This window comes from Odocoileus virginianus, chromosome 34, assembly GCF_023699985.2.
Source record: "Odocoileus virginianus isolate 20LAN1187 ecotype Illinois chromosome 34, Ovbor_1.2, whole genome shotgun sequence".
Taxonomy (NCBI): Eukaryota; Metazoa; Chordata; class Mammalia; order Artiodactyla; family Cervidae; genus Odocoileus; species Odocoileus virginianus.
Genome location: NC_069707.1, coordinates 7,001,549 through 7,016,087, shown reverse-complemented (window position 1 = coordinate 7,016,087; position 14,539 = coordinate 7,001,549). Strand labels below are relative to the sequence as shown.

Genomic DNA, 14,539 nt, shown 5'->3' with positions numbered 1-14,539 from the left:
TGGGCGAGGTTGACAGCCGAGTTTCAGGAAAGACCGAGACTCTCAGCTGGTTAGAGGACCGTAGCAGTGCTGCGAGTGAGTTTTGGCTCTGCTTCTAGTTCTCTGTGTGAGCCATCATGTCCCTTAGTTCATCGCCGTAATCCCACAGATGAAGGAATTATCAATGACTTTGTATCCCCGAGTGTCCTAGATGAAGTAGGGCAGGGGCACAACTTGAGAACTGGTGGAACCCAGAGAAGACCAGTGTTTGGTCAGGAGAGGCGGTTGCATCGTTTCCTGCTCCATCCTGCCTCCTTGCCATGCGGAGGGCTGGTCCAGCGATGCATTAGAGCTGTGGCATCTCGGGGTGTGCCCGGGCTGCAGATAGCAGGCACGTGGCACATGGGGACCGTCATGTTGTCTGCAGCGTGTCCTGTCCTGCGAGCCTGGAGGAAGGCCAGGCAGGGTCTAGTCCAGGGGCGCACGCGCTAGTCCCTGGGTTACAGAGGCATAACGTCAGCTTAGGGAAGGGCACGGGCAGTCTTTGGATCCTTCGAAAGGAAGGAGGTGAAATTGGCAGGACTCAGGGATGGGTTGGGGATGGAGCGGGTATAGAGAGTGGCTGCTGGGTGTCCAGTTCGTGCGGCTGGATGAGTACTGGAGATGATGGGTCCAGTGAATTTTTAAAATTGAAGATACCTGAGACCATTTGAAAGCCTTTGGGATTGTTTTGTTAAAAGAAAGAAATGGAAAAAAAAAAAAAAACAGAACAACTCATGTGTACATGAGAGGAAAGGGAAGGCTGAGAATGCAAGGTTCCTCGGGTTCCACAAGGAAATGGGTCTCAAAACACACGTGCTGGATTTAGCAGGGAGCCCAGTTCCTCTACTGTTAAAAAGGGAAGGATGGTAGTTTAACAGTATGTACATTCATGTTATTTATCTCAGGACAATGAGAGCTTCTACGTATAATGACGAAAGAGCGGTGAGATCACCTGTGAGAATGGGTTGTGGTGGATTTTGGCTGTTTGAGGAAAATGCAGAAGTTTCGAACTTGTGTTTGTAGAGAGGAGGCGAATGAGTTGAGCAGAGGTGCAGGCATCACCAGGAACGTGTGCTCTGGGCTTGGCGGATGTGACTGTGTAGGAGAGCAGCCCCTCCCTGTGGTGTGGCTCCTGGAGGACAGTGGGCGTGGGGAAGGGCGCTGGGCTTGTGACAGGCACGTGAGATGAAGAGGCATTGCGGGCTGGCAGGGTGTAGGGAGGTGGCCGGGACTCGGGTGTGCCGACAGGAGTGCTGCGTGAGGAGGACAGGAAACCAGGAAAGAGAGGAGGGAGTCTGAAGAAGAGGAACCAGGGCTGGAGCTCCTGATGAAGTGAGGAGAGTAGGTCGTGGGGGAGCTGGGCAAGCAGACTGCAGGGAGGAGAGGAGGTTTTAGCATCAGCACGTTTGGCTGGGTTTTGAGCACTTGTGGTAAATGCCAGGATCAGAAGGGAAACCGTGTCAGAGAGGAGGAAAGTCGCTTGGAACCAGAGGCAGTCGGGGAATGGAACTGAATTGGTGGGGGGTCGGGCAGGTGCGGCAGCTGTTAAGTCACACAGCTGGCGCTGGCTGAGCCTGGGAGGAGAGGAGACAGGCGCAGACTGGTGTGTGACGACTGCCTCGGGGCAGTGGAAAATCAGTAGATGATGGTGCAGAGACGGGGCGTCCAGGGCATACCTGATCACGGAAACCTTAAAGGGCCAGAGTGTTTCTTTTGTTTTTAAAGAAGACTGTGTGAGGATGATGGTTTGAAAGTAGCGACAGGATACACAAAGATGTGACCATTGGCAGCCCTTGCGGTATATTGTAAGGCAGCTGCCCCTTGAGAGGGCTCTCAGGGCAGCGTGGTTTCAGGGAAGCCAGGGAGATGAATCTGCCCTCCAGGAGTGGAAAGGGAGGTCCTGAGCCTGATGTGCACAAGACCTGTTTCGTTGGAATGAGATGGATGTAGACCTGTTAAGTTGCAGGTTCCGCTACACAGCCGTGTTCATAATTGACCCGTGACTGGAGATTCACGCCACATGCCTGGGTGGAGGAGGACCCAGAAACTCCAAAGATACAACAGAAAATAGTTTTCTTTAAGTGAAAAACTCCAGAGTTTTTGCCTACTGAAAGTTATTATTGGATCTCAGAAAACCCTCATTTCAGAGAACCCTAAGGTGTAGCCTGCGAAGGTCCTTGAGATCCAGGCCTGGAGAAAGGAGCCTGTCAGCCTCCAGGCAGGGACAGGAAGCCGCCTTCAGGGGCTGGGGAAGTTGGTGATCAGTCTTCAGCAGTGTCCTTTATTCTAACATGACTCACGGTGTTAGAAGCTACTAGAGTAAAGTCTTCAAGGCTCTGAGGGAGAGGATGTGTCGTTCAAACATTTCATACCCAGGCAAGGTATCTTTTCAGTAAAAGAATCCACAGACAGTGCTGTTTTATAAAATAACAATTGTGACCCTGTCTTGAGAAAAAGTACTTCATAGTAAAACCCTGCTAAGCAGCAGATAAAACAAGAATTTTAGTACTGAAGACGAACTGTGGTGGACATAAACCCCTCCTTAGAACAATCAAGTATTTTGGTTATAGGTCATAATTTATATGTCATAAACCTTGAAAAATTATGTCATGAAAATCTGGATGCTGGGAACATAATAGTGGGAAGAAGTGTGCTCATTGCCTCCTCTTAACCTGTCAGAAACCATCTAAAGCTTAAGTAATTAAAGAAATAAACATCCCAAGCTCTTAAAGGAATATTATTCACAGTATATTAAACATGAAAATTTCTGTGTTATGATTTTGATTTTTTTTACTTCATTGTATCTTTTTGTACAGTGTGAATAATATGTTCAGTCGCTGAGGAGCTGAGTTATACAATTAAAGAAAAATCCTATTTAGACCTCAGTTAATAGTGACGGAGAATCTCACTTCTCTCAGAGCTTCATGCCTCAGTGGCCCCTCTTCCTCTTGTTCAACTTAGAGTTTTCATGTTAACGGGGATGCAGGTTGTGAGTTGTTGAACCCCGTTCTCACATATCTCCTTTGCATTTTTGTATCTTAAGGTATATTTTGATTACATGAGAAGCTGGATCCAAATGCTACAGCAGTTACCTCAAGCATCTCATAGTTTAAAAAATCTGTTAGAAGAAGAATGGAATTTCACCAAAGAAATAACCCACTACATCCGGGGCGGAGAAGCTCAGGCTGGAAAACTTTTCTGGTAGGAATCCTTGTGTGGCTGCCCTGCTTTCTCACTCCTGGCTCGCTCACCGGCGCTGTGCTCCACGTGTGAGTGTCTCGTTACATGGAAATGAGCAGCGCTTATCCCTCTTGGGTGCCCCTCTCCTGAGCTCTGTCATCCTTAGAGCATCCTTAGAACTCCCCGGCTCTCTGCCAGGGAGACTTGCCCCCGGGACGCGTGGCGGTGTCTGGAAGCGGTTCTGGTTTACCCACTGGGAGGGGCGAGTGGTGCCTCTTGAGTGGAGGCCAGGGACGCTGGTAAACATCCTGCGAAGAAAACTATCCACCCAGCGTGTCCGTTTTGAAGTTGAGCAATCCTGCCATGGGGTGCACCCTCTTGATTATATAAAAGGAGGAGGATCTAAGGCCTCTTGACGAGTGGAGTAGACCCGTAAGTATCGGTCTTTGTCTCAGACTCGGTGGGCACTTCTCAAGCCTCACAAGTAGATATTTTCACCGACACTGTTTTGGGAATGTTATGCTAATCACAGAATCTCAAAACTGGGTGTGTATGTATGGTGAGGGAATCGAAATGTAAACGAAGGAAAAGCATGCAGCAGGGGGCAGCGCTCACTGGGCTCTCTGTTCCAGGACACGAATGTATCTTCTCAAGCGCAGGCACCTGAGTGTTGAGAGCGGGGTGTGAGGTATGTGGTCCTTGCCGGGGGCCGCTCCCCTGCTGAGGGACTAGGGGCCAGGCCTCCCCCCTGGTTCTAAACCCCGCGGCCTCCACGCGGTGCCGCCTTCTCTCGCCTGCCATGTCGGCCGTTTCGTTCCTCCGTTTCTTTTCAGGAGCTCTTTTATACCCAGCTCGCGTTTCCTTCCCCCTCTCGCTGTGTGTGCCCTGCAGGACCTCGGCGGTTACAGGTCTCCTCTCCCTGCAGAAAGTCACTGTCCTCACCCTGCGGGTCTGTGTTCGGTGCCCGGCATCTCAGAACGTTGTGTCGACTCTTCTGCCCTGACCACCCAGTCTTCATGTCTTCCTGCATCTCTGAGTGAACAGGGAGCTTGCTCTTGTCTCAGCACTCAGCCGGCTTCAGGCCAGGGCTCCCAGTCTGCCCTGTTTTCCTGTTCTGGTTGGTTTCCATGGTCAGCGTCATTGAAACGTGTATTCACTGCCATCTTCAACTGTCTCTCGCCCCTCCTGATTCTCCATTGTTCTCTTTCACCTGGAATTTCTTCTCTTTGCATCTTCCCTTCTCAGTCTGTCAAGCTTGGCTGAGAAAAAAGATGTTTGAAAAGGTTACTGTTTCATTTCACCACCAATTCTTGTTGTTTAATTTCTCTGTACCATCATTATCTACCTGTCAGTGTTTGTTTTTATCTTTGGCTCGTCCTTCAGATTCCTTTCATGCAGTCTGTGGCCTTCATCTGCACGCCCGTGTTCTGAGACCCTCCGGAGCCTCGACGCTGCCCGTGCTGAGGGGCCGCCCGCCCGCACTGTCGGTTCTGGGTGTTGGTGGTGTTGCTGCAGCATTCCCCCAGGTTCAGCCATCTTGGCGTTAACCCTGACCTCATTCTTTCTCTCGCTCGCCATCTCTAATTCCCCGTGGCTGTCCCTCTGGGATGTAACCAGCGTCTCACCTCCGCTCACCACTGCCCATTTTCCATCTTCCCAGCCAGTTATTTTTCCTTGTATTTTGCTGTAGCAGCTCTCTCAGGAGTCTGCTTCTGCCCGTCACCCTCTAAGGTTTATTCTCAGTGATCCTATTAAACTGTACATCAGACCATTTTTTGTTACTGTTGTTCAGTTGCTAAGTCATGTCTGACTCTTTGTGACCCCGTGGACTGCAGCACACCAGGCTTCCCTGCCCTTTACTATCTCCTGGAGCCTGCTCAAACTCAGGCCCATTGAGTCGGTGATGCCATCCAACCATCTCATCCTCTTTCGTCCCCTTCTCCACCTGCCCTCAATCTTCGCAGCATCAGGGTCTTTTCCAATGAGTCTGCCCTTCATATCAGGTGGCCAGAGTGTTGGAGCTTCAGCTTCAGGATTGATTTCCTTTAGGGTTGACTGATGTGATCTCCTTGCAGACCATTCTCACCTCTGTTTGAAATACGCCAGTGGTTCTCCTTACTCAGGGAGAAGTGGGAGCCCCTGAACAGTGCCCGGGGGGCCGGGCGCAGTCTGACTTTTCGGGGGCTCTGTGTCCTCCTTTCCTGGCGCTCCTGGTCCCCTGTAGCCGCGGCGGCTTCCTGCCTGCTCTCCGTGGGCCCGGCCTGCTCCTGCCTCAGGCTCTTCGCGCTTGCTCATCCCTGTGTGCGGACTGCTCTGCACCCAGTTATCTCTGCGACTTCCTTTCCCACTTCCTGTAGGTCTTTGGCCAGATGTTATCTTCTCACATTTAGAGTTGAAACTCCTACCTGCAAGAGCATCTTAGTGTTCTTCCGTTATTTTTCCTCTCCAGAGCACTTATCAATAGTTGAAGTACTCTATATTTTTATTTTTTATATGATTTATTGCTTCTTTTCCCCTCCATTTACTGAAGAAATTTTATCTCTTTCGTTCACTGCTCGTTACTCCGGAACAGATACTGATTGGTTGTTGAATAATTTATCCTGAATATCCTTGTACACTACTGCTCTTTATAGGCATGTTTTTAATCAGGCCGTTTCCCCACTTGGTCACTGTCACAGCCCACCCTCTGCCGGCCAGGGGATGATCACACGGTCGCATCACGTCCAAGTCCCCCCCCCCCCCGGCGCGGCTGGGCCACTGGTCCTGGCCTCACTCCCCCTGCTCCTCTGCTCTTCCCAGCTCGGCAGTTTCTCTTCAGCAGCGTGCCTCCTGCTTAACGCATCCTCATGCCCTGCGATCATCCTTCTTGTTCTTCCTCGACTTGCCTCCCCCTCCCCCCTCCTCCGTGCTCCTCCTGACAGAACCCCTCTTCCCCCTGCAGTTCTGGCCCCTCACTTCTGCACTGCCTGCAGGGCCCGTTGAACCCACACCCTCAGACAGCGCCCCAGTGGTGACCTTCTGCCTCTTCTGATGTTGGTTCTGGACTGAACCTGCTCTGCCTCACTAGGTTATAAGCTCCTTTCTTCATAGAAGTCAGTAAGCTGCTGTTGAATTTTCACTGAACTCATTTAGATTTATTGTATACCTTTGGGTTTGCATTTTAACCCTAGTATTTAGACTGTATACTTAATGAGAAGCATCAGTGATTACAGTAGTTCATGTTCAATGACTGAAAATTGTGATGGAAATTTTTAAAAGCAATTGCATTTAAGGAATTCAGTTTGTTTCTTATGCTATCAATTAGTTTATTGAGCCTTTAAAAATATTTTGTCATAGATATATATTTGAGCCCATTTTATACCTTTTTGAACATTTAAGATGAAAGTAATGTGATAATTACACAGCTACTGTGAATGCAATTTAAGATTTTAAGGTTTATAATGAAAAGCTGGTAGTGGAACAAAGGTGGATGCATTCCACAGTCGAGATTTCTGCCTCTTCTTCACATTAACCATGATGTTAAATTAAAAGAGAAGTCTCGCCGTCATCGATTTTCCGGCTCCTGACACGACAGCTCACTCTCTCAGGCTCTCGTTCCTGAGAGGCTCTGCGTGGGGGCAGCTTTCTTCCCCAGCTCATGTCTGTTGTCTCTGTTCCTCAGTGATATTGCAGGAATGCTGCTGAAATCGACAGGAGGCTTTCTAGAGTCTGGCTTACAGGAGAGCTGTGCAGAATTCTGGACCAGTGCCGACGACAGCAGTGCTTCAGATGAAATAAGGTTGAAGTTGCATTTCCTTTCCTCTCCCATTTCTGATTTCATGTAGTTTTACTCTTGGCAGTGAACCTGAAATGTGCCTTGTTGAAGCCAAGTCACGTTGGACTTGAAGAACGTGGGTTGTAGATCTAAAGGGATTTATGCATGACTGCTATATTGTCTTTTCGTGAGATCTCTTAGTTATGGTTTTATGTGAAATTGTCTTTGAAGGTGACTGTTGTTTAATCTAATCCTTAGAGACGATGTAGTTTAAGTCGACTAAGAACTAGTATGGTAGAATTCATTCACATGTTCCGGACTGTCTTTAGTTAACTAGTTCCTGTCCGTTAAAGCCTCTGTAGTAGTCCGTGAATACGTTAATTGACATTTGGTGCATTTTTGTTGTTTGTATACTTGCCTCACCCCTTCTGTTGAACGTTCAGCTTGAGTACATGAACCTGTGTCTGGCTCTCCTACTGTGTTTTCTCCCGTTGTGTGCAGACAGGATTGAGGGTGAACCGTGGTAAAGTGCTGTTTTTGCGGCTTACGTGTCACTCATAGAGCTATTTTGTGGCCAATTATCAACAGTACTCTGTGAGTCAATATTAGGAAGTGCTAAGGTGGAACTAACTAACTTCTCTAGAGGTGTTTTCTCTCACCTTCCAGAATTTGATAGAAAACACATTTTGGGGTTTCAGAACACGGGAATGTCTTTATACCAGGATTAAAGAAAGAAGTTACTACATAGGCTCTCACCTGGGAAAATACTGAATTATTGAGAAATGGAATTAATCAGTTCATAAAAGGTCTTGCAGGTTTGAGTGCTGACATGGTAGATACAGAATAAGTGAGTTCAGTCGTTGGGATGGTGAACTAGAGAATGGCTCTTACAGTGCTCTGATTGTTTCCTGGGGGTGGATCAAGAAAGGGGGTTCACACGCAGTGATGTGCATGGCTGACTGTCCCAGCTCCAGAGCACCCACATGGGTTGTGCACACCCCCAAGTCACAGCTCAGTGATGTCCTGTTGGTGGGTTGAAAACCGCTATGATGGGTGTATCCTCACCGAGAAAATCCGCAAACACGACACAAGACAATAATTTAGGGGGAGCTGGTGTTAAACATTTCCTGGCTCACTGCTCCTTTTTAGTTAGATCATGAGCAGAGGGTCAAGAACCTAATTCCTACTCCAAGAATTATCCTAATGTTGTTGTTCAGTCGCTAAGTCGTGTCCAACTCTTGTGACCCCATGGACTGCAGCTCACTAGGCTTCCTTGTCCTTCATTATCTCCCAGAGTTTGCGCAAATTCATGTCCATTGAGTCGATGCTGCCATCCAACCATCTCATCCTCTGTCATCGCCTTCTCCTCCTCTCAATCTTTCTCAGCATCAGGGTCTTTTCCAATGAGTCGGCTCTCAGTTGCATCCGATGGCAAAAGTATTTTATGTATCCTAGTGAAATCCTAATGAAATGCCAACAAAGGTCCATCGAGTCAAAGCTATGGTTTTTCCAGTGGTCAGTATGGATGTGAGAGTTGGACTATAAAGAAAGCTGAGCACCAAAGAATTGATGCTTTTGAACTGTGGTGTTGGAGAAGACTCTTGAGTGTCCCTTGGACTGCAAGGAGATCCAACCAGTCAATCTTAAAGGAAATCAGTCCTAAATATTCATTGGAAGGATGCTTTTGAACTGTGGTGTTGGAGAAGACTCTTGAGAGTCCCTTGGACTGCAAGGAGATCCAACCAGTCAATCTTAAAGGAAATCAGTCCTGAATATTCATTCCTGATGCTGAAGCTGAAACTCCAATCCTTTGACCACCTGCTGTGAAGAGCTACTTATTGGAAAAGACCCTGATGCTGGGAAAGATTGAAGGCAGGAGAAGGGGACAACAGAGGATGAAATGGTTGGATGGCAACACCAACTCGATGGACATGAGTTTGAGCAAGCCCTGGGAGTTGGTGGTGGACAGGAAAGCTTGGCGTGCTGCAGTCCATGGGGTCGCAAAGAGTTGGACACGACTGAGTGACTGAACTGAACTGAATGTAGTTTTTAGGAAAGTGAGCGCACTGTCATTTGAACGTTGTTAAGTATGCCGTACTTTAAAACCAACATTGCAAGTGCTTTCTAGAAAGCTGTGGGGAGCAAGCTTCAGCATATTTCGAGTGCATTCTTAATCATTGCTTATTTCTAAAACCTTCGGGCTTTATTAATGAGAGTTGGAATTTGCTCTCTCTTTACTGTTGTGTGTTTCTTGGCATCCCCTCGTGAATTCTAACTGGGTTTCTGTCCACCTGCCAGGAGGTCAGTTATAGAAGTCAGCCGAGCACTGAAGGAGCTCTTCCACGAGGCCAGGGAACGAGCCTCCAAGGCGCTGGGGTTTGCCAAGATGCTGAGAAAGGTGCGTTCACAGTTTTGAACGAGCTGTTATTTTTTTTCTTTTATCTTGTTTTTTAAAATTAATTAATTTTTTAATTGAAGGGTAATTTCTTTACAGAATTTTGTTGTTTTCCATCAAACTCTGTTTATTTTTTAAAAAGCTAACCCTAAAGAAGTTTCTCTGTAACTGTGACCCTAGGACCTGGAAATAGCCGCAGAGTTCATACTTTCGGCCCCAGTCAGAGACCTTCTGGACGCCCTGAAATCAAAGCAGTACGCTAAGGTGCGCACTTAAGGCGGTAGAACTATTTTACCTCTCTTACTCTAAACAGAAATTTTTCTTAGAAGTGTAGGTGGTAAACGTTTTAGGCTTTGCAGTCAATATATGGACCCCAATTTTAAGACTGCCCCATAAGTTCCCAATGCTAGGATTAGAAAAGCAAAGTTTTTCATGCTTACTAACTTGTTTTAAGGATGCAGATGAAAAACCCGAAACATGCACAGTAACATTTCTGTGATAGACGGTGTTCTTTAATTCAGGATTTTGGGTTGTTTCTCTTCCAGGTACAAATTCCTGGCTTAGAAACCTTGCAGGTGTTTGTTCCAGACGCTCTTGCTGGGGAGAAGAGCATTATTTTGCAGTTACTCAATGCAGCTGCAGGGAAGGACTGCTCCAAAGATTCCGATGAGGCACTAATTGACGACTATCTGCTTCTGACCAAACATGGTGACCGCGCTGCGGACTCAGAGGACAGCTGGGCTGCGTGGGAGGCACCGCCTGTCAGGATCGTGCCTCCGGGGGAGACGGTTGACACCCTGAGAAGCATGCAGGTCTGTCTCCCCACCCCCCACCCCCCCACTCCCCGCCCTGCCTGGAGGCAGTGTTGTCACTGCTGCTGTTGTTGTTGAAGACTCTTGTCGACCCCATGGACTGTAACCCATCACGCTCCTCTGTCCGTAGAATTCTCCAGGCCGTAATACTGGAGTGGCTTGCCATTCCCTTCTCCAGGGGCTCTTCCCAACCCAGGTCTCCCGCATTGCAGGCAGATTCTTTACCCCTGACCCACTGGGGAAGCCCCAGAAACACGTATTGCTTAGACTTTGATGTTTGATGATTTTGTTTTGTTACTGTACTAAAATATTCTGGGAAGTTCTTTAGTTGTACTGAAGTATTTGAAATGTTTTATATCTTTCCTCACTTCAGCCAAGTACGTAAGTTAGGTGCACCCTCCCGTGACCTGGAAGAACTTGTCTCCCTCGTTTAGTTTGTAGCTGCAGACACCTCAGCTCTCCAAGTGTTGGTTTAGCGGCGAATCACTCTAAGCAAGACAAACTTTTTACCGTTTTACCGGCTGCTTGACTCCTTTCTTCTGTGTGGTCAGGTTGTCACCTGCCTACCTGGCAGTGATCCCGTGACAGTCTGTGTGCCTCAGTAACTAAAACCGTAGGAAGCCTCTCACGCCACTGTGTTCAGAGAGCGTTGCACCGATGCATACGCTCCCGCGTGTAAGATAGACAGCCCTCGGGGAGCTGCAGTGTCGCCCCGGGAGCTCGGCTCGCTGCTGCGTGATGGCCTCGAGGGTGGGCTGGGGGCGTGGGGGTCCAGGCGGGAGGGCATGCGTGTGTACATGCGGCTGCTTCACACGGTGGAGCCGCAGAAGCTCGCCGTACAGCATTGTTCAGGAATTCTCCTCCAGTTAACACACACACGCAGACTGTGCCCAGCTCCGGGATGGCAGTGGGCGTGCGCCTGCACCCCGGACTCAGCGGACACCCTGGCCGACTGCCCCCCAGCACGAGTCTCAGGGACTGGCGCTCCGTCCACTCAGGTGTTTAAACCAGGATGTGGCCTCCGCCCTCCTCCACTTAAATGACGCCCCGGCCCCGAAGCCTTTCCAGTCGATGAGCTTTCCTCTGCGTCCCGAGAGCCGCTCCCGGGGTCGGGCCTGATCACCTTTTCTGCGCTGTTGCAGGGCCCCACTTGTAGCTTCCCTGCTTCAGGCCTCACGTTTCCTCCGGTGCTCGTTTGGTACTTCAGACCGATCCTTACCGTTCACACATCTCATCACAGGTCTGCTCAGAATACTGCAGTGACCGTCACTTCACACAAGTAATGCAGGCTTGGTTTCTGTTTTATACAAGGCCCCTCATCTCATCCCATTCTTACCCTGGGTTTTCCACCTTCACACGCTGCTCTAGTGCGTGCACGCTCGTGCGCGCACACACACACACACACACACACACGTGCACACTCAGTCTCTGCTCCAGGAGGATTGTCTTGGAGTTCTAGCGAGCTTTAGACGCCGCCTGCCCACGCCGTCCCATGGGATTCCTCCCCGCTGCTGGGGAGTGTAGTCATCAGTGCCCCCTGCCTTGCTCCAGGGGAACAGCTTAGTCCAGAGATGTGCTTTCTCGTCAGGCTCTTGCTGGCCAGAGGGCCCTGGGGTGGGTGGTGTTGGGGCCTGGGGGTTGGACTGGAGTGGACGGCTGGCGGGATCTGTGTGTAAGCCCTCGGCTCACTTCTCCCCCCAGGTGGACAATCTCTTGCTCGTGGTCATGCACTCCGCACAGCTCGTAATCCACAGGAAAGCTTTCCAGCAGTCCATCGAGGGGCTCATGACTCTACGCCAGGAGCAGACTTCCAGTCAGCCCGTCATCGCCAAAGCCTTGCAGCAGCTGAAGGTATTTCACCGTCAACTGTATCTAAGCTCTAATTTATTTATATCTGGTGCAATGCCAGGGACGTATTGGTGTGTTATAACCTAAGTACTCCAGGGACTCGAGCTCTTAAAATTGTCGTCTCCATTCTCTGTCTCTCCCCACTTTCCCGTGTCTAAATTAAAAATTTTCCTGTATCTTCTTTGGAACGGTGGAACGTAAGAATTGGAAAGGGTGAAAATTTGAGTAGTTACGTGACTTCTTAATGGTCACATGTTTGGTTAGTATTGGACCTTAGGTCTCTTCCTTCCTAACCCAGTTTATTTCCCCTTTAGCAGTTACCAATATTTACTAGAGGTACTGTCAGCCAAAAATGTGTAATTAAAAAAAAAGATTTATTCTTTCACTTAATAGATGATTCAATCAAATTGGTTATAATAGAGAAAACCACTTGTGGATTGTGGACAGGCAGACAGGCTGACAGGCTTTCAGAGTTCATGACAAGTGAGAGCCTTGCCTTTTCTTGCCCTTATTTCTTGTTTTCCCCACTTTTTATTCTGTCCTCCATTCATCACTGCCCCACAAGCCATCAGTTTTCTCAGGCACATCACAGCTTTACTTCCTGAAGAAGGGCTTCTTGAAATTACAAGTGGTTTGATAAACGCTTATTTTTGTTCTGCCAATTTGATTTGTCTTATTTAGCTGTAAACATTCTCCCTTATAGATTGTGAAGTAAAGGTCGCTCAGTCATGTCTGACTCTTTGCAACCCTATGGACTGTACAGTCCATGGAATTCTCCAGGCCAGAATACTGGAGTAGGTAGCCGTTCCTTCTCCAGGGGATCTTCTCAATCCAGGGATCGAACCCAGGTCTCCCGCACTGCAGGCGGATTCTTTACCTACTGAGCTACCAGGGAAGCCCCCTTTATAGATTGTCACCCCATTCTAATACCAGGGCAGGGGACTTTTGTTTTTTCTTTTAGTTTGAGTTAATGAATTCTGGAGAGTACAAAATTTTATACGATGTTGATTATTCTTGAGCTCGAAAAGTCTGTAGCCTTAAGGATCTGAATTGTCACACTTCACACAGAGGAGGGGAGACCAGGTCCTCCTGGTAGCAGCTTGCCGTGGAGGCGCTTCAGCTGGGGAGGGTTTCTGAAGGTGTGGATTGGGAAGAGACCAGTGAGAAAAACACTGGGGCGTGGTGTCCATGGATCGGGGTCATAGGATACTCACAGGGCATCAGTCTGGTTTGGTTGGATCCTGGTATATAGTGGGAAGAAGTAGGGGATGCGGCTGGTAAAAAATCAGATTGGCAAAAATCAGACTGTTGGGGGATTCTGAATTTCACATTCTAAGTCCCAGAGAGTCATAAAGATTTTGGAAGAATAGTTTGGAATACAGCATAAGGGAATCGCTTGAAAAGTGAAAGTGAAAGTTGCTTAGTCATGTCCGACTCTTTGTGACTCCATGGACTATACAGTCCACGGAGTTCTCCAGGCTAGAATACTGGAGTGGGCAGCCTTTCCCTTCTCCATGGGATCTTCCCAACCCAAGATCAAACCCAGGTCTCTAGTATTGCAGGCGGATTCTTTACCAGCTGAGCTACCAGGGAAGCCCAAGAATACTGGAGTAGGTAGCCTACTCCTTCTCCAACGGATCTTCCTGACCCAGAAATTGACCCAGGGTCTCCTGCATTGCAGGTGGATTCTTTACCAGCTGAGCTACCAGGGAAGCCCTCTAAAAGTTTGGCCTGCTTTAATTTAAGGTTCCAGTTCTCACATAATCCAGTGAATACGTCCCATTTGCTAGCTAACGAGCAATAAGGTGAATTGTCCCATTTGGGAATAAAAACTTCATCACGCTTTTTTTTTCTTAAAGAGTAGCATTTTGTCTCACAAATCCTGCTCATAGCACCAATTAACGTTTTGCCGAAAGCTTTCACTTGCATCTCAAGTTTGAAGGATTTGTTAACAAAATAAGCTGCTCATTATATACAAATAAATAATACAGATATTCACTAGAGAGTTATCTAGCTTACTTTCAATATGCTCACATTAAAAGAAAAGAGAAAGAGCAGAGAGTACATCACCAAATTGGGTTTTGACCGACATCCAGACTTAAACAGCGCTGGGCATTCCCGTGTCACAGCACATCCGGAGCCCCCGTTGGGAAAGGGGTAATGCACTTGTGTGTGTTTAAGGTGAATGGAAAGGGACCCAAATGTGGGGCTATTGGGTCAGTCAGTAATTGTTGGGGAACTGTCCTGTGGCTCAGATGGTAAAGAATCCACCTGCAATGCGGGAGACCTGGGTTCAGTCCCTGGGTTAGAAAGATCCTCTGGAGGAGGACAGGGCAGCCGTCTCCAGTATTCTTTCCTGGAGGATCCCCATGGACAGAGGAGCCTGGCGGGCTATAGTACATGGGTCACAAGGAGTCAGACATGACTAAGCGACTAAGCACCACCCATACCTGTGGGTTGCAGGGTGTCTGCCAGCATCCCAGACCTCTGCACAGTGGATGCCAGGAGGTTTCACAACCCTCCGCCACC

At 48.5% G+C, this 14,539-nt stretch overlaps 1 protein-coding gene across 6 annotated transcripts in view; it reads left to right on the top strand.

Annotated features, from left to right (window-relative positions):
- MAP3K4 (mitogen-activated protein kinase kinase kinase 4) overlaps positions 1–14,539 on the top strand; it is a 136,090-nt gene that overhangs the window by 95,331 nt on the left and 26,220 nt on the right. For all 6 annotated transcript variants that reach the window (XM_070461734.1, XM_070461736.1, XM_070461735.1 and 3 more), the window contains exons 6-11: positions 3,065–3,222; positions 6,863–6,979; positions 9,254–9,353; positions 9,531–9,614; positions 9,896–10,162; positions 11,864–12,013. In XM_070461734.1, coding sequence (XP_070317835.1) covers positions 3,065–3,222; positions 6,863–6,979; positions 9,254–9,353; positions 9,531–9,614; positions 9,896–10,162; positions 11,864–12,013 — 876 coding nt within the window. The remainder of the gene's footprint in view (positions 1–3,064; positions 3,223–6,862; positions 6,980–9,253; positions 9,354–9,530; positions 9,615–9,895; positions 10,163–11,863; positions 12,014–14,539) is intronic.